This window comes from Pan troglodytes, chromosome 2 (genome assembly GCF_028858775.2).
Source record: "Pan troglodytes isolate AG18354 chromosome 2, NHGRI_mPanTro3-v2.0_pri, whole genome shotgun sequence".
Classification (NCBI taxonomy): domain Eukaryota; kingdom Metazoa; phylum Chordata; class Mammalia; order Primates; family Hominidae; genus Pan; species Pan troglodytes.
In genome coordinates this window covers 152,238,846-152,258,879 of record NC_086015.1, presented here as the reverse complement: position 1 = coordinate 152,258,879, position 20,034 = coordinate 152,238,846, and the positions used below count along the sequence as shown (strand labels likewise).

At 35.8% G+C, this 20,034-nt stretch overlaps 1 protein-coding gene across 8 annotated transcripts in view; it reads left to right on the top strand.

Moving 5' to 3' along the window:
- The window catches only part of HLTF (helicase like transcription factor), a 56,232-nt gene that overhangs the window by 24,839 nt on the left and 11,359 nt on the right, over positions 1 to 20,034 (top strand). For 4 of the 8 annotated variants that reach the window (XM_016942138.4, XM_024355746.3, XM_016942136.4 and 1 more), the window contains exons 11-19: positions 966 to 1,045; positions 1,137 to 1,181; positions 2,011 to 2,100; positions 6,405 to 6,502; positions 11,432 to 11,575; positions 12,808 to 12,946; positions 13,646 to 13,781; positions 15,556 to 15,735; positions 19,529 to 19,653. In XM_016942138.4, coding sequence (XP_016797627.1) covers positions 966 to 1,045; positions 1,137 to 1,181; positions 2,011 to 2,100; positions 6,405 to 6,502; positions 11,432 to 11,575; positions 12,808 to 12,946; positions 13,646 to 13,781; positions 15,556 to 15,735; positions 19,529 to 19,653 — 1,037 coding nt within the window. The remainder of the gene's footprint in view (positions 1 to 965; positions 1,046 to 1,136; positions 1,182 to 2,010; positions 2,101 to 6,404; positions 6,503 to 11,431; positions 11,576 to 12,807; positions 12,947 to 13,645; positions 13,782 to 15,555; positions 15,736 to 19,528; positions 19,654 to 20,034) is intronic. The other 4 variants (XM_054681159.2, XM_016942139.4, XM_054681158.2 and 1 more) reach the window with 1 other exon arrangement.

Here is a 20,034-nt window from a genome sequence, read left to right as displayed (position 1 = left end):
ACAGAGTTTTGCTCCTGTCGCCCAGGCTGGAGTGCAATGGCATGATCTCGGCTCACTGCAACCTCTGCCTCCCGGGTTCAAGCAATTCTCCTGCCTCAGCCTCCTGAGCAGCTAGAACTACAGGCACGCACCACCACACCTGGCTAGTTTTTGTATTTTTAGTAGAAACGGGGTTTCACCATGTTAGCCAGTCTGGTCTCAAACTCCTGACCTCAGGTGATCTGCCCACCTCCGCCTCCCAAAGTGCTGGGATTGCAGACATGAGCCACCATGCCTGGCCACGAGCCAATTCTTTTTTGTTCCAGTTTTATATGCTTTAATTGAACTACCAAATATTAAACCTGGTATTGAAATTTTTAATTTTTTAGAATGACTTAGTTTTTCAAATTTATTTTATTTTATTTTATTTTTTTGAGATGGAGTGTCGCTCTGTCAGGCGGGCTGGTGGGCAGTGGCGCAATCTCCGCTCACTGGAAACTCCGTCTCCTGGCTTCACGTCATTCTCCTGCCTCAGCCTCCCGAGTAGCTGGGACTACAGGCACCCGCCACCATGCCCGGCTATCAAATTTATTTTAATAATAGTGAAATTCGCTGGGTGTAGTGGCACGCACCTGTAGTCCTAGGTACTCCCGAGGCTAAGGCGGGATGATCACTTGAGCCCAGGAGTATGAGGTTGCAGTGACTTCTGATTGTGTCACTGTACTCCATCCTGGGCAAAAGAGTGAGACCCTGTCTCAAAAAACAATAACAGTGGTACTCCATTTTGTATAGTTAATGCATCTATCTGGTTATGAAAGCAGAATGCTTTTAGCAGATCTGACTTTCATTTGTCAAAATCTTTAAAAAATTTTTCAAAAAATAAATGAGTAGGACAAAAGTTTTTTATTGCATTTATTAAACATGTTTGTATATCTTATTTTGCTTTGGGTTGGTCCAAAAATTTCTTTGTGTATACTTAATTTTAGAAGAAAAACTGCTGTCCAGTACATAGAAAGCAGTGATTCAGAGGAAATTGAAACAAGTGAATTGCCGCAGAAAATGAAAGGTAACATGTAATAGATGTGATTTGATAATGTGTCCTATATTCTAATGTCCTGTTTTGCCCATTTTTATGTTTATTTTTGTTTTATTTTTAGGCAAACTGAAAAATGTACAGTCTGAAACTAAAGGCAGGGCGAAAGGTATGTGTATACTATATACCCATAATCTAGACTTCAAGATTATTAAAGTACAGCTCCATTGATTTGTATCTCGCTAGGTTGGAATGTTTTAGTAATAGCTCTTAAACTTGGCTGATGTTTACATTTGAACTCTTCATGGAGCTAACCATGGGTGTTAAATTAATTTTGTAAAGGAGGAAAAGTGAATAAATAGTTGCAAATTAAAATCTAAGGGATAATAATATTTAAACTATACTTAAAACAATTTTCTACTACCTATAAAATGACTTCAATAAAACCTATGTGTGTAGTATGAATAGTAATTACAAAATTAGGTTGAGAATGTCTTCCTGGCAATACTATTATTGTTTACATTATTATACAGATGTGAAAATAATCAAATTTTTTCTTTAAAATATGTTTTATTTTCCTGTAATTCACATCATACTATATTTCTCATTCGTTGAGAAATTGTATTGCATTTGGAAAATAACTGATCATCTTGACTGATCTGAAAATTTGGCAGCCTTATCATTAGGAATCAAACTGTTTGTTTCCTTGAAAAATTCTCCTTCCACCTGAGAGCTGAATCACTTTGCATATGACTGCTCCTACTTTCATTTCTTCTCCTCAAGTCTTACCATGAATGACTACATCGTTTCTCTGAGTTGAAAAGATATGCTTAGTGTCAGAGGTAGTAATTTCGGTTACCAAATATTTTAACTTAATAATATAAGCTCTTACAATAGAGGGTGAAAATGGTATTCTATTTCTTACCCTTAGAAAGTACCTGTACTCTAGCACAGGAGATAATTTGAAAAAAATTTAAAATTCTTTGTTGTTTTATCAGCAGGATCTTCTAAGGTTATAGAAGATGTGGCATTTGCATGTGCCTTAACTTCATCCGTTCCTACAACAAAAAAGAAAATGTTGAAAAAGGGTCAGTAAATATCCTTGTTTTCTAGTTTTTGGGGTTTTTTCTGTTTTTGAATGAAAAAATTTAAAATTTTAAGTTATAAAACCATATTACAAGAAGTTTAGAAAATAGAGACTATTTTTTAAAGTATATAACCCATTAAAAGAACAAAGCTACCTCATAATTTGTTTTCCTTTTGGTGCATTTTCCTACTGTATTTGTTTTAGTTAGGGCCAAAATGTGATGGGGGCCCTTACTCCTCTGAATAGCAGAGATATTTCTTCTAGTAATGGCACAAAGCAATTTGTGGCTGCTTTAAAGCTTAATTTAATTTGGGTTAATTTAAGTTAAAGGTTTAATTTTTTGGTATTAGAATTTGCTTTTCATTTTAAAATGTTAGTGATCTTTGTTATGATTTTATATTTTGTAATTCATAGGAAAACAACACTGCTTAAGAGACTAAATATTTGAGATGGGAAGAGATTGAACTAAGGTTGAGAAGATCTGAGACAAATTATATCTCTGCCCCTTGGTCTCCATTATTTTACATGTTGGGGATATAGCAGGCTATCTGTTTTCATATAGCATATGATGTAATGATGAGAGAAATATACAATAAGCAAGTCAATATAATTTTAAATAATGAGAAGTAGTGTGAAGAAAAAGGAGGATAATGAAGTAAAGATTGACCTGAAGGGGCTTGTTTATGAAGCTAACATAGACTCATGAGAAAGAGCCGACTTTTGGTCCAAGAATCAGATAATTAGGAATAGAAAATATAGGCATGTTGGGTGGATTATTCTTTACCCTAATTTTAGAAATTTAAAGAAAGGTGGAAATTTCAGTTGAGATAGAATTAAATTACACATTAGAAACCGCTTTCAGTTGCAGATGCATAGCTGTGATACAAGAGAGAAAATTTTCAAAGTCACAGCTGTGTGTCATTTTGGTTTTAACCAAACTAAGTATATCTTTGAAAGAGAAGCAGAATAGAAACAAAACTCTGTGAATGGAGACAGAAGCCATAATCCTGATTGTCCTTGTGGTAGATAGTGATCTCTTTAATAAGACACAAAAGGTCATAAGGAAAAGATTGATTAAATGCCACTACATTTTAAATTTCCATGCATCAAAAGGTGCCATAAACAAAGTAAAAAATGATAAAACTGAAGAAGATAATGTGTATTAAGTGTAACTGACAAAAGATTCAATTCTAGACTATGTAAGAACTTTCCAAACAATTGGAAAAAGACCACCCAATAGGAGAATAGTCAAAGGATGTACATGTGGAGTCCATAGAAAGAAAACCCAAATAACCAGTTAACACTGGAAAAAATATGCTGATTCAGAATTATTGGGGAGATGCAAATTAAAGGAATAGTGGCGGCAGGCATGGTGGCACATGCCTGAAATTGCAGCACTTTGGGAGGCCGAGGCCCATGAGTTCAAGATCAGGGTGGGCAACATGGCAAAATCCTGTTTCTACAAAAAAAATACACAAAATTAGCCAGGCATGGTAGCACATGCCTGTAGTCCCAGCTACTTGAGCCTGGGAGGTCAAGGCTGCAGTGAGCCATAATAGCGCCACTGCATTCCAGCCTGGGTGACAGAGCGAGACCGTGTCTCAAAAACATAAAATAAAGGAATAGGGGGATGCTCTTACCCTTCATATTTTCAGACATTAAAAAATCTCACAATGCCAAGTATTGACAAAGTTGTGCAGCAATAGGAATTCGTGCATTGTTGATGGGAGCGCCAATTACCAAGGAGAGCAACTGGACAAAAATATAATGAAGCTGAATATAGACCATCTGTAACTCTGTAAATATAAATAAGGAGACATGAAAAAATGGTTTTCATTGCAGCATTATTTTAATGGAATATTAGAAATAATGTACATGTTGTCCAGTAGGGGAATGGTAAATAAATTGTAATCTACTTTGCAGTATGATGCTATGAATTGGTTAAAATGAATACACTAGAGCTACAAATACTAATAAGTGTAAATCCCAAACACAGTTGTTCTTTATCTGCAGTTTCACGTTCTACAGTTTCAGTTCTAAAATATTATATACAATAAGATATTTTGAGAGACAGAGAATGACCACATTCACATAAGTTTTATTACAGTACAGTCATCCCTCAGTATTTGTCAGGGATTTGGTTCCAGGGCCCCCTGTGTATACCAAAATGTGCGCATACTCAAGTCCCACAGTCTGCCCTGCAGGACGAGTATATATGAAAAGTTGGCCTTCCATATACATGAGTTTTGCAATCAGCAGATACTGTTTTTTTGTTTGTTTGTTTTGAGACGGAGTCTCACTCTGTCGCCCAGGCTAGAGTGCAGTGGCACGATCACGGCGCACTGCAACCTCCACCTCATGGGTTCAAGCAATTCTCCTGTCTCAGCCTCCCAAGTAGCTGAGACTACAGGCGCCTGCCACCATGCCCGGCTAATTTTTTGTATTTTTAATAGAGACGGGTTTCACCATGTTAGCCAAGATGATCTTGATCTCCTGACCTCATGATCCACCCGCCTCAGTCTCCCAAAGTGCTGGGATTGCAGGCATGAGCCACCATGCCTGGCCCATTCTGTATTTTTAATCCACGTTTGGTTAACAAAAATTTGCATGTAAGTGCATCACATAGTTCAAACATATTGTTTAAGGGTCAACTGTATATTGTTATAATTGTTCTGTTTTATTCTTTGTTGTTACGAATCTCTTACTGCACCTACTTTATAAATTAAACTTTATTGTAGGTATATATAGGGAAAAAACATTATATATAGGGTTTGGTACTATTTATGGTTTTAAGTATCTATTGAGGGTCTTGGAACATACCCCCAGTGGATAAGGAGGGACTACTGTAGATAGCACTGAGAGAAAAAAGCAAGTTGTGAATGATACATAGATACAGTATGATACTTTGCTCACCTTCCAGTTTAATTTTGAAATTAGTGTGAAAATACAATTTTTTTTTTTTTTTTTTTTTTGAGACGGAGTCTCGCTCTGTCGCCCAGGCTGGAGTGCAGTGGCGCGATCTTGGCTCACTGCAAGCTCCGCCTCCCGGGTTCACGCCATTCTCCTGCCTCAGCCTCCCGAGTAGCTGGGACTACAGGCGCCCGCTACCACGCCCGGCTAATTTTTTGTATTTTTAGTAGAGACGGGGTTTCACCGTGTTAGCCAGGATGGTCTCGATCTCCTGACCTCGTGATCCGCCCGCCTCGGCCTCCCAAAGTGCTGGGATTACAGGCGTGAGCCACCGCGCCCGGCCGAAAATACAATTTTTTAAAAACTCAGAAATTTGCATTTTAAGTTTACTGGAAGATACTCCATTGGTAAGGGATACCAGCTCTAGAATTTATTTCAAGAATTTGTAAAAACACTTTATTATCACTATTTTTAAACATGCTCCACAGAAAAGTATTAAGAATTTTTGTTGTAATATATTAGTTACCTATTACTGTGTAACAAATTATCCTAAAACTTAGCCATTTAAAATCAGACATTTATTATCTCACACATTTTGACAGGGCTGGAAGTTGGAGTGGCTTAGCTGGATGGTTTAATGGCTTATGGTCTCTCACGAGGTTGCAGTCAAACTCTTCTTCAGGGGCCGCCGTCATCTGAACATTGGACTTAGGGAGGATCCATTTCCAAGTTCACTCACATAGTTGTCAGCAGACCTCATTACTTGCTGGCTAACTGTAGTCTTCAGATCCTCACTACGTGCATCCTTCCATAAGTTGCCTGAGTGGCCTCACATCGTGGCAGCTGGCTCCACCAGAGTGAAAGATTGGAGAGAGAGAATGAGTATGAGAGTGAGCTCGCACACCCAATACGGAAACTTCTTTTGTAATCTATCTCAGAAGTGACATACTATCTTCTCTGCTATATTCTGTTGGTCACACAGACCAGTCCTGGTGGAGTATGGGAGGAGATTACACAAGATTGTGAATATCAGGAAGTAGAGATCATTGAGGGCCATCTTGGCTGGCTACCAAATTAAATATAACACAAATTCAGAAAACTGCATAAAACAAATGTTCGTCTTAATGAATGACTATGACTATCAGAAAATATTAGAGACTTCCTCCTTGTGACCTACTCTCTGTCATAGTCCTTTGGTTCTTCTCATAATCACTATGTGGATTTTTAGTTTTTTTAAGTGATGAGGTAAAATTTATTCCCTGTTAAAAGTCCATCTGCTTCATTTTAATTGTTCCTAATTTATCTTTTCATGGAGGCACATTATTGCCATCTCCTTATTGACATATATATTTCAGAAAAACAGCTAAAGGTTCTATCAGTGGTTCATTTTTTTAGGAGCTTGTGCAGTGGAGGGGTCAAAGAAAACTGATGTTGAGGAGAGACCAAGAACAACACTGATCATCTGTCCGCTTTCTGTGTTAAGCAACTGGATTGTAAGTCTTTAAGCCCTTTAAAAATGTAACATAATTTATATTTTATCTACAAGGTAAAAAGTATTCTGTTAAAGAGTCATTCATTGGGGTAAATATACTTGATCATCAGTTCGTATCTTAAGTTCAAATAATCATCAGGTGAATTGGATTATGTTTGCTGAATTGAAGAAATTTTTCTTTGAAGATGTGTAGTAGAGAAGAAGGTAAAGGAACATAATCAATTGCTAACATAAGATTTGGTTTGTATTTCTGCCTTTGCTATTTTTGTCCCCCAAAGTGGGAAAGATGTATAGTTTGACTCCTCTACATTTACAGATTGACTGTTGGAACTGTCTTTTCTAAGAGCTATACCAACAATAACTTATTTTTATAACAATAACAACAGTTAGTGAACTCCTGTTTATTTGGTTTGTCCTTAACCTCTTTTAAGGATTTTTCTCATTTAATTCTCATAACTGTTGCCCTGATTTTCCAGGTGCCCACATTGAAACACAGAGAGGTTAAGTTGCCTAAGGTCATCCAGCTAATAAATGATGGATCTTGTATATAGTCTCCAACATTTTGAATCTAGAGCCTGTCCTTTTAAGACTACCCATCAGAAATTTTTTTTTTCCAGATTGCTTTTCTGTTCTGAAACATGGACATTGGAATGGAACCTCTTGATTAATTGTTTATTTGCAGCCTGGATATGTTTTCTTCCTAGTTTGAGCTTCAAACTTCTTGTTATGATGAAATAATGACTCTCTTGGAATCCCTGTGAATATAAGGACCACTCACTGTTCTTGCCACTTCCAAGTTATCTGTTTATCTCTCATCGCCATTCTTCTTATCTCAGAGGAGGAAGAGATCCTACTCTTTTTAAGACCAGTATTTAGTCTCTACATTGGATTCTCTCTTTTCCCACATTGCTCATCTGTTCTTTTTTCCCTTGTTTATTTAGTCTCTTCCCACTGGCTCTTTCCTGATACATACTCAGGTTTTTTCATTTTAAAATACATTCTCTTGATATGCATCTTTAAGTTGCTACTCTTCTGCTTTCCTTCACTGTCATACTCTTGGAGGTTAATTTCTACTTTGTGCTTTTACTTACTAATTCCTTAATTCATTGTAATCTGGCTTGTACCATTAGTTCTCTAAATTGCATTGGAAAAGACTACTTGTGATAGTCTAATTGTCAAATTTAGTGGCCTCTTCTTGGCTTTATAGTCTTTTTTTCCGTGACATGAATTATCTTTTTTTATATAAGTTTTTGGTTCATTTATTTATTTTTTAAATTACACCTTGTCCTGATACGTGTATCATTTTTCCTCTTAGGACCAGAAGAATGAATGTTAATGGTCTGTTGCTATTTTTTTATTCCAATGAAACTGTTCTTTCTTTAATTTGTTGTTTGTTATGGGAAGGATAGTACATGGGTACTTGAATGGCAGTTTTGGGATGAGGTTTAGAGTATTAATGGAGGTATAAACTATCTAACTGTGATTATTTGAGGGCTTGGGGTATAGAGATGTATTTTTAAAATGGTTAATCAGTATTTAATTATAATTTTATATTTAGGAAAGTTCAGGTAATGTAAAGTTCAGAAAGGAAAGTGTGGCAAAATCTTGCCAAGTGAGATCATGCACACTGTGAATTTAAAGGAATGAGAGGTGGTTTGGCATTTAGGGATTCATGGTTGTGTTAGTCCATTCTTGCATTCCTATAAAGAAATAACTGAGGCTGGATAATTTAAGAGTTTTAATTGGCTCATGATACTGCAGGCTTTACAGGAAGTATCCTGCTGGCATCTGCTTCTGGTGAGGCCACAGGAAGCTTACACAGCCTCAGGAAGCTTACACTCTTGGCAGAAGGTGATGGGGACCCAGCATCACATTGCCAGAGTGGGAGTAAGAGAGAGAGTGGAGAGGTGCTACAAACTTAGAAACAACCAGATCTCGTGTGGACTTAGAGTGAGAACTCACTCATCACCAAGGGGATAGCACTAAGCCACTCAGGAGGGATCCACCGCTATGAGCCATACACCTTCCACCTCCAGGCCCCTCATCCAACTCTGGAGATTACATTTCAACATGAGATTTGGAGGAGATGAACATCCAAACGATTTCAATGATCAAGAATTAAAATTTCACAATCTCAATAAGATACTGTCTTCCTGGCTCTCAAGTAAAGGATCTAGCATTCTACAGAGCAGGCTAGAACTGACTTATATTCCCTTTTTTGTCTTCAAATAATCCAGGTAAAGGAATAGAACCTGGGTACCAATCCTACTTCTACCACATGTTTGTTCTGGATATTTAGACAAGTAATCTCATGAAATAACACCTATTTCGTTTTCTATTGAGAGGATGATACATACATACATATACAGTAGAGCCTAACACTGTCTAGAGATGGAGTAACTATAGTTCTCTCCCTTTATTCTCCAGAAAAGCTGATTTTCTTCTGTTCCAAGTGTAATCCCTTTACAAATAATGCACTGTCCCATTTCAAGGCCACCCATTGATTCAGTTTTCTCATATTGGATTCTTTGTCATGCTGGATTCTAATTTCCTTTTCTTCTTTACCAAATTTCTATAAGAAATTCTTTGCATTTTCAGCCTTACTTTTTCATGTTTTATCCTCTCTGCATTTTTACCTTTATTTCATGTTTAATACTTTCTTCAGTCCTTGGTAGTCTGGTTTTTGCTTCCACTCACTACAGAAACTCCCTTTGCAGAGATCTTCAGACTTCAATATTGCCATGTACAATGAGCTCTCCTTTTCCTCTGCCTTGAATATGTTATTCATTTATTATTTGTTACATCTTATTTTGTAAGTCATCTCTAAACCTTCTTGTAAAGAACTGGAATGAAGATAGATGACAAATTAAAAGTCCACCTTGGTTTTTTTTCTTGAAACTTTTATATTCTTTGGATCCCAGGCCTTTACCCTTTATATTTGTTGTCCTAACTTTTTCTCTGTCTTTGTTCTGGTTCCTATTAAATCTGTCTTTTCTGTATTTCCATACAACATAGAATTTTTTAAAAAGAGTATTTTAAAAAATTTTAATGAGATCTCCATCTACTCATCAAGATTCAAAAATTACCAAAAGTCTGACACATGTGCTTTCCTTTTTTTCTTTGCTGGATTGATTTTTTTTTTTTTTTTTTTTTTTTTTACAGTCTTGCTCTGTCGCCCAGGCTGGAGTGCAATGGCGCAATCTCAGCTCACTGCAACCTCCACCTCCCAGGTTCAAGTGATCCTGCTGCCTCAGCCTCTTGAGTAGGTGGAATTACAGGCACATGCCACCATGCCCGGCTAATTTTTGTTTTTTTAGTAGAGATGGGGTTTCACCATGTTGATCAGGCTGGTCTCAAACTCCTGACCTCGTTCCGCCCACCTCGGCCTCCCATTGTTGGAATTAACAGGTGTGAGCTACTGCACCCGGCCTTTTTTAAAGAAAGAATCTCATTCCATCACCCAGGCTGGAGTGCAGTGGCACAGTCTCAGCTCACTGCAACCTCTGTCTCCTGGGTTCAAGTGATTCTCATGCCTTAGCCTCCCGAGTAGCTGGAATTATAGGTGCGCATCACCATCACCACCATGCCCAGCTAATTTTTGTATTTTTAGTAGAGGCAGGGTTTCGCCATGTTGGCCAGGCTGGTCTCGAACTCCTGACCTCAAGTGATCCACCCGCCTTGGCCTCCCAAAGTGCCGGGATTACAGGCATGAGTTACTGCACCTGGCCTGGAATATTTTTAATTATACCCCAGACATCATGTATTTTCTCCCAATAAAAACAAGTCTTCTCCTTACATACTGGTATTCTGTAGACTCTGTCCCTAACGTTTGCTCACTGTACGTGCTCTCTTTAGGAAATTTCATTCATTCTTACAGCTGTAAATACTGTCTGTTGTTAACTTTAAAATTCATATCTACACCTCTCACTTTTATCTATAGGTAATTATTTACATTTTCCTAGTATACGTCTTCAGTTAGGTATTCTATAGTGACCAAAAATGATAAAGGTCTAAAATATTCATCTCTTTCTTACTTGGATGCCCACTTTTCCCTTCTTTTTTTTTTTTTAAACTTCCTTATATTTTTATCACACAATTCTAGGTAGTCATTCAACTATCAGAGCATCTTAGTCTTATTATTATTATTCATATTTCATATTTCATTAGTCCCCAAGTCCTATCAGTCTTGTCTTAGTTTCTGTTTTTCACACCTGTCCTTTCCACCCTGTTCCTACTTCTACCTTGCTGGTTTAGGGCTTCATCATCTCTCTCCTCATAGCTTCCCAGCTGTGTCTCCCTGGTATCTTCTCTTTTCAGTTTAATCAGACTATTTTTTTCTGCTGAAAATCTTCTAGGTCTGTTTTTTTTCATGATTAAAAAAATAATAATAAGTTTTTAAAACTGATCATGTCCTCAAGAAAGTCAGGGATGATTATTTGTTCTTCATTTTTAGTTACATCACTATTGTGGTTGATACCTGGCAAATAGTAGGCCAATAATAAATGAGTGAAAGAAAGTGGCTACAGTGCTTGAATCTCTGCCCACATCCTTGGAAATATTGGTTGTTGTTCTTTTACTGTTTAATTTTTATATTATTAAGTCTGCTAACTAATGCAGCATTAAAGGGCCTTCTAATTAAAATATTTTTATAAAACTCATTATTGTTTTCAATAACTTTGGTTTTTTCCTCCTAAAAATGAAGCAGTTGCTGATTGGTAGGGCCAAGTAAATTTTAAATAATTTATTATTACTGTGTATGTGTCATTTTTCTTATTGTTATTATTTTGGTCTAGACTGAAGGAAACTTGATTTCATACAATTTTAGTAGTTGGATTTGTCACACTACTGCCAGGGCAGTTACTTTTTTATACATCTATTAAGTCTGACACAAATCTGCTCATTGTTAAAAATATTCCTAATTTTTCTTTAGGACCAGTTTGGACAACATATAAAATCAGATGTACACTTGAATTTTTATGTTTATTATGGTCCTGATCGTATTAGAGAACCGGCCTTACTTTCAAAACAGGATATTGTTTTGACTACGTATAATATTTTAACTCATGACTATGGAGTAAGTATTGTTGATATTTAACAGATCTTTTAAAGATTGAATGTAAGAAATATGCCACAGGTTTCTAGAGTGTTCCAAAATTCAGGCTTTATACTTTTTTTTTCTCTTTAGATACTTAACGATATATAGAAAAATAAATGGTTTTTTTTTTTTTGACTTTTTGCATGAAAGGGTTGCATTTTATTTAGATGCTAATTTAGGAGTATTTTTCTTTTCTCCTCTCCTCCCCTCCCCCTCCCTCTCGATGGAGTTTTGCTCTTGTTGCCCAGGCTGGAATATAATGGTGTGATCTCAGCTCACTGCAACCTCTGCCTCCTGGTTTCAGATGATTCTCCTGCCTCAGCCTCCCAAGTAGCTGGGATTACAGGCATGCATCACCACACTCAGCTAATTTTTGTTATTCAGCAGAGATGAGGTTTCACCATCTTGGTCAGGCTGGTCTTAAACTCCTGACCTCAGGTGATCCACCCACCTTGGCCTCCCAAAGTGCTGGGATTACAGGCGTGTGCCACCACACCCAGACAGGAATATTTTTCATTTAGAACATTTTAAGTTAAGATTTTAAATTTGGATTGTAAGTATATGAAGCAATTTGTAAATGAATTTTATTTTCTTTTTTAATATTCTGGAAAATTGTTTTCTATCACAATGATTTGATTAATATCTCAGTTTGAAGGTATGCTTTTTTTGTAGTTACAGTTCATAAGTTTTCCAGTTAGTCTAATTGTTTTTTACCTTTATAATTCCAATTGTTCAAAAGTTAAAACTTTTTGAAAAATACCTTGCTATCAAAATTTCAGTCTTCTGGTAAAAATATTACCTTTTATGTAAAAGAAAGTAATGTTGAATTCAAGTAATTCTTACAACTGCCATTTTCTATATCATTGCTATGTTTTAATCTGAGGTAGAACAGTTCAGTGTATTGACCAGTGACTCAACAGAGAGCTAGACTGCTGCTTGGGTTTGAATGCTAGTTCTGCCACCTGTGGTGCTTTGGGTAACATACTTACTTAGCAGTTTGTGCTTCAGTTTTCTTATCTGTAAAATTAGGCGTGCTAATAAGTACTTATTTTATAAACTTGTGAGTATTCAATAATTAATGTAGTGCTTAAAGCAGTACCTAGCACATAGTAAATTTGATATTAAATAATGATAACAACTAGTTAGCAAATCATATTAAGTACTATTTTACTTTCCTGTGTTTTTTAATTCATATAAAACATTTATTTCAGACTAAAGGAGATAGTCCATTACATAGCATAAGGTGGCTAAGAGTGATCCTGGATGAAGGACATGCCATACGAAATCCAAATGCTCAGCAGACAAAAGCTGTACTTGACTTAGAATCAGAAAGAAGATGGGTTTTGACAGGTAATCATAGCATTAAACTTATTAAAACCTTAAATCTCTAAAATATATCATTATCTAAGTTAGTAAAGTAACTTTGTAAACTTCAAGTGGGTGTAAATTCTGCCCCAAAATTAATCATATAAATAATTTAATCAAATGTTTTGAGTTGTTCTTCATAATTGCCCGTGATATAACAACATTTGACTTATTGATAATTTATGGAACAGTCACTAGACTTATTCTTGAACCTTGGAAATGGAGTAGACACTCTAGTGGAAATGGAGTAGACACTCTAGTCATCCAGTCATAATCTTGATTTCTGTTTCCCATCCTCAAACCTGTTTGCCATTCACAATACCTTTACTAGAAGGTAAGGAAAAGAATGTAAACTTAAACTAGTTGCTTTTTCCTTCTGCTAGTGCTGCTGCTTTAAAAACTAAATAAGCAGATGTACTTGATAAGGAGAAAGTTGAATTTTCCAGTCTTTTTCTTGGCTAGTGTGGCATGTGAGAGCTAAAAATTAGAGCAAAACTGTATCTTGAGATGTGTATATTTTTAATAAATGATTATAGTCAACACTTGATAGTTTAATTTAATTGATAATGATGGGCCTGGTACAGAGTGCCCATTTTCAATTGTTGTCTTCTCTGATTGGGCCAAATAGATACTCTTACTGGATACTCTGGTTAAAGAGTTATAACACTTTCCTGTTATTTCTAGGTACTCCAATCCAGAATTCTTTAAAGGACTTGTGGTCTCTTCTTTCCTTTTTAAAACTTAAACCATTTATTGATAGAGAATGGTGGCATAGAACAATACAGCGTCCTGTCACAATGGGAGATGAAGGAGGACTTAGGTAAGTAATTTCAGACAGTGATTAATATTAGTTACAAATAACTGTTAGTAGCTTGAACCAGTTGGCACTTTCTTTACTATTTTAACTGGACTCTTAACTTTTCCTTCTAAAAAGTGTTTATGGCTCAGTGCCTTTGTCTTGCAGAACCTAGTGATGCTTGTTTGGAAAGACAAAGATTTCTAATTGTCGATAACTACCCTTCCCCTGTTGTGGCTAAACTGAAAGGAAAGACATAACTGTGTTTTTTGTGTGTTGCTAAGCCCCAAAGCCCCAAAACCAGCATTAACAGATTTAGCAGGAAACATCGTATATCCTTTGAGGATCTAATATGCATTAAGTTTTCATATCTTATATAGCTTTATTTATTTATTTATGTATTTATTTATTTGAGATGGAGTCTTGCTCTGTCATCCATGCTGGAGGGCAGTGGCGCGATCTTGGCTCACTGCAACCTCCGCCTCCTGGGTTCAAGCGATTCTCCTGTCTCAGCCTCCCAAGTAGCTGAGATTACAGGTCTGCGCCAGCATGCCCCGCTAATTTTTGTATTTTTAGTAGAGATGGGGTTTCGCCATGTTGGCCAGGCTAGTCTCAAACTTCTGACCTCAGGTTATCCTCTTGCCTCGACCTCCCAAAGTGCTGGGATTACAGGCATGAGCTACCACACCGGGCCTTACATAGCTTTATATAGTGAATGATGTGAGGTACCATGACCTTAGCAAAAGTTGTATAGGAAAGTTTTATGTGGTTGTTTCTGGTGGAGATAGATAAAAGTTGAGAACATAAATTAAAACTCAGTGATAGCCATTTTGCAAGATGTAGACTAATGTGGTTCAACTTTTTGGCTAAAGCACCGGTTTATCGACTGAAGATTTGAGATGTATTAGTGGGATATAAAATCATTATAAAGGTGGTAGCCAGCATTTAAAAAGACAATGAAATAGAGAAGAGATTAGTAAATATCGGAGTGCATGATACATAGTAAGTATTATTTTGTGAAATATTTGTTTCTTTTGTATGTGTTTGTATATTTTTGCTGGATAGAATGTGTTTCTTACTGTGAGTTATAGTGAAAAAGCTTCAAGAGCCACTAATCTAGTTGGCAGTACTATCCACTTGATTCCTCAAAACCACTATTTAAACTCCAGGAAATTGTATTTATATTTCAATGTTGGGAAAAAACAAGAATTTATACATCTCTTTTTTTCCAGTACTGAGAAAGAAATGTAAAGATTGTGGAACCTGTAAAGCATTTTTCTGTGTTCTGAATTACCATATTATCTTTTTATTTTGGGGGCACTCATTACTTTATACAATTACTTATTTATATACTTTTGATTTTCATATTACAGAATGTAGTATCTTACCCATATTTGTATTCTTACAACATTTAATTCAGTGCCTGGCACTTAATAGATACTTAGAATTTGAGTGTTGACTATTCGGTGATGGAGTTGACAGGACAGTTGAGAAGTAAAAGAGTTAGTGATTGGAACAAAAATGGGGAACAGAACTTACGAAAATAAGGACAGGATATAAAAAGATTAAACTATGTTAGGTATTGAGGGGAAATTTCCATACATTTGTTTTAATAATTTTATTTTTGTAGAATACTTCTGTGATTATCAGATTGGTTAAAACCCCAAATAAGGGATTTTAAAAACACTTTTACAGAAGCTATAAAACAGTAACAAATTAAAATGTTCTGTTTCGTTCTTCTTGGATCAATTTATATAGAAATTAAAAGTTACATAATTATTTGTTTTATTCTGATTAGGCGTTTACAGTCCCTAATTAAAAATATTACACTTAGAAGAACAAAGACAAGCAAAATTAAAGGAAAACCTGTTTTGGAGTTACCAGAACGTAAAGTATTTATTCAGCACATTACACTTTCAGATGAAGAGAGAAAGATTTATCAGTCTGTGAAAAATGAAGGCAGAGCCACTATTGGAAGGTATGGAGAAAGAAAACCATGTTAAAAATTAGTTTTTGTTTACTTTGTTTCCCATTCACTGAATGACATTATTTAGATGTGTTAGCAATAGTTTGAAGTATACTGAAAGATAATTTGCTTCTATGAATTACAGTGTTTTTTACAAATCAATAAAGTGAATGAAATAATAGTATAATTCACCAGGTAAGTAATTTTTTTAAGTTAGGAAACAATTTAAACCTTACTTTAAATGACAAGTTCTCAATTGCTAGCCAGAAGATTTTGCTTGCTTCTATTTCCAAAATCGTATGGAAATCTGGGAATAGGAACTGATGAAATAGGTTTAACAAGAAGATTAAGGATTGGTAGAAGGTATGAAATTCTGGTCCAAGCAAGATCAGGTTTAATGTGAGCCCACAGGGAACAGAATGAATAAGAGACAAGTGAAAGCAGAATAGGACTGTGAAAGGGGAATCTTCAAAACATAAAAACTTCAGTGAGGTAGGTACAAAGCAGGTTTGATAGGAATTAGAGAGAGTGGGAAAGATTGTTCTAAGCAGCAGATTTCTGAGTTCAAAATCTTCTTTCTTTTCATATTCTTTCAACAAAAATTTATTAAGTGCCCACTGTGTGCCAGGCACTTATACCCATTGGGATACAGCAGAATAAAACAGACAAAAATGCCTGCACTCAAGGAATTTATATTTTAATGGGAAGAAACAGATAATTTAAAAACATGATTAAGTTTTAAGGAATAAAGCAACGAAAGGGGATGGGGAATGCCAAAGCTGTTTTAGTAGGGTATTAAGGAAGACCTCACTGAGAAGATGATATATAGGTAAAGATCTAAAGGAGATTGGGATTAAGGGGTGTTTCAGCCAGAAGGAAGAGCAAGTGTAGATGCTCCCAGTTGGGAACATGCCTGGTGAGCTTGAAGAATAACAGAGAAGCAAGTGTGGCTGGATAGTATGAACGAGAGAAAATAGTCATGATATCAGAGATTTATTGGAATGGGGGTATGTAATGCATATGTCAAGGACTTTGGCTTTTACTTTTTATGACAGGAAGCCTTAAAGGGTTTTGAGCCAGGAGAGGGACGTAATCTGATTTATATTTTTAAAAGATCACTCTGGCTGCTGTGCTCAGATTTAGGTTATTTGAATAGGAATAAGGTCAGAAGTAGGGAGACCAGTGGCAGTCAAAGCAAGAGATGATGGTGGTTTTTACCATAGTAGTGATAAAGGGAGTGAGAAATGATTAGATTCTATTAAATTGTGAACGTAGAACCAACAGAACTTGCTGGTTGATATGTTATGGCATGTGAAAGAGGAATCAAAGATAACTTCAAGCCTTTTTACCTGCATAAGTGGAAGGTTGGAATTGCCGTTTACCAAGACAGGTCTATGGGAAGAGCAGAGATTTTTTTAAGCTAAGATCAGAAGCTCAGTTTTGGACACATTGATCATAGGATGCCCGTGAATTTTCCAAGTAGAGATATCAAATAATTAGTTGGATAGGAGAGCCGAGTTCAAAGTCACCTATGTGTGGATGGTAATTAAAGCCATGAGATCACCAAGGGAGTGAGTAAAGTGAAAGAGATCTAACTGTGAAGATAGCAATGGCTGGTGAAATAGGAGGAAGCTTCTAATATTTAGCACATGGTAGGCACTCAAAAGAGATCTCTTAAATTGAAATGCTGAGTATCAGTAAGATATGACCATGCCAGGGAATAATTAGTGTTAGTAAAGGTTATTCTATTTGAAAAAGTTGAAAAAGATTAACTTTATTGAAACTGTTCTCAGAAAATAAGTTATTTTTAAAGTATTCTTTTTAATAGGCTATATATTTACTAACATTTATTTAGCACTCACTAGGTGTTATACATTGATCTTAGTGCTTTAAATGTATTCACAGCAATCCTATTAGGTCAGTATAATTATCCACATCTTATAAGTGAGGAAACTGAGGCACAGAGCAGTTTAGGTGACTTACACTGTTGTCACACAGCTAGTGAGTGACAGGATGGATTAACTCTGGCAGTTTGGTTTAGAGCTTGTAAGTTTAATATTTGTATTATTTTGCCTATTCCTTGCATTCTTGAATATTCAGAAATGTTTGTTGCCATAATACTACCAGTACTAATACTAGCAACAGATTCATGTATAGCCCTTAATATAGTCCAGGCACTATTTTAAATACTTTACATGTATTAAATTAAATAACAGTAGTTGTATGAGGTAGGTACTTTTACAATGCCACTGTTAGAACTGAGGAAGCTCAAGACATAGGTTAAGCAACCTGTCCAAGGTTACATAATTAAATTGGCACAGCCAGGTTTTGAATTCATGACCAGCTAGCTCTAAAAATTTGTACTCTTAGCCGTTAGGCTATATTTCTTCTGTTGCCTTAAAATACTTAAATATCAGATGGCCTGGTTATATAATTTTTGGATCACCCATTTCCTTAAGAATCTATGTTGTCATTGTACCACTGTATTTTGTATAGAATGTTTCTGTGGGGAAGCCTGGTTTTTTTTTTTTTTTTTTTTTTTTTTTTTCCTCTGAAGTTCAGCAACTTCTCTGTTGACTTTCCCCTGGGACATGTGATATTATTTAAATCTTTAGATTCCAGGCTTTTCCCCCCTTCTCTTTCCTGGAAAGCTTTCTTTAAATATTGTTTTCTGTTCCATTATTTTATTTCTCTCTGTGTATGTTAGATGTCTTTTATCTGTGTTCCATAGGTATCATTTTATTTCTGATCTTTTACATTTTTTTGTTTAATTTTGATTTTCTCAATCCTGTTTCCTACATCCTTTTCTATGTTTTTATCAGTGACTAGTCTTTTTTTATATTGGCTTATATTGGTTTCAGTGTGACTTTCATTTCTCTGATGATTCACTGTTTTCTTTCACTTTCTTGAGCCATACCAGCTCATCTTTCATCTCTTCATGTTTTCTTGCCATATTTTTTCAAAGCTCTTTGTCTTTGCTTTAAGATTTTTTTTTTTTGGAGGAATTGTTTTATTGAGTGGTGTTAAATTGTGACAGTATCCTTGGTCATAATTTTTATTTGCTCTGTGGCAACATTTTTCTGCTGAGTTTTCCTTCACTGCCATGTGTCCCCTACCTTTGCTCTCTGCTGATTATTACTTATATTTGAATATCTTGAGTTCTTCTTGGACTAGCTATTTGCTAGTCCAGATGTACAAAAGGGAAAGGTCACAATCATGTCCCAGACCAGCAGGAAATAACCCAATTTACTTAAGACTCAGGGTTACATGTTGAGTTACTTTAGGTTTTATTAGTACACATAAACAGAGATCAGAAACTTTAGGGGTGCTTGGAGTGTAGAGTGCTGTGCCCATAGTCTTTTTTTGAAAATACAGTGCACCTGTATGTTTCTGTATTCAGTTTACCTTCCCTCTTTTTTTGATATAAATTTCTCCATGGAAGCTCAAGTCACCAAGCATGCACCCTGTTCCTGTTTCTGCACATGAGAGGTATTGATTTTCCCCTCAGGGCATGCCATCCATTTTAAAGAATTGTGTTTTGGCAGCTCTGTTTGAGATCTGCAGTCATCCCTCTCAGCATCTTCCTATCTGACTTACACTGCAATTGGCAGCCATTTCTCATATATTGTGCCTTATTGTTATAGATCTCTCTTGGTTTTATTAGAGTTTGCTTTTCTGCTTTTCATTCTTGTTTTGGAGTAATTTCTAGAGAAGAAAAGAAAAATGCCATTTTACTCTGCTGTTTTAGAATAGGAAGTTATTATTGTTTAGCGGACTTAATAATATTTGACATTTTAATCTCTAGGTATTTTAATGAAGGGACTGTCCTGGCACATTATGCAGATGTCCTGGGTCTTTTGCTTAGACTGCGGCAAATTTGTTGCCATACTTACCTTCTTACAAATGCAGTGTCTTCCAATGGCCCCTCAGGTAGGTAAATTTGATTGCTTCATATCATTGTATTTGTCAGAGATACTTAAATAAGAGTGATAAATTTTTTTTTATGTGGCATACATTTAGTTTATTTTGTTCTGTCAAATGGAGATTGCTTTTAGTGTGAGACTCAGCTAGGAATACATCCAATAATTTTTTTACCAATGAAATGGAATTATAATGAGGTCTTTCCAGGAATTCCGGTGATAGATACCCTTTGATGAAAGATTCATATTGGATCTGCCTTTTATTGTGTGGTGGTATGTTATTGTCATGTTATAATGTGGCTTCTCTATGAGGTATATTATGTGAGTTGGCTACTATTTTGGCTTCTGAATGTTTCTTAAATTTCAAATTTAAATTATGCTTTTTGCCTAT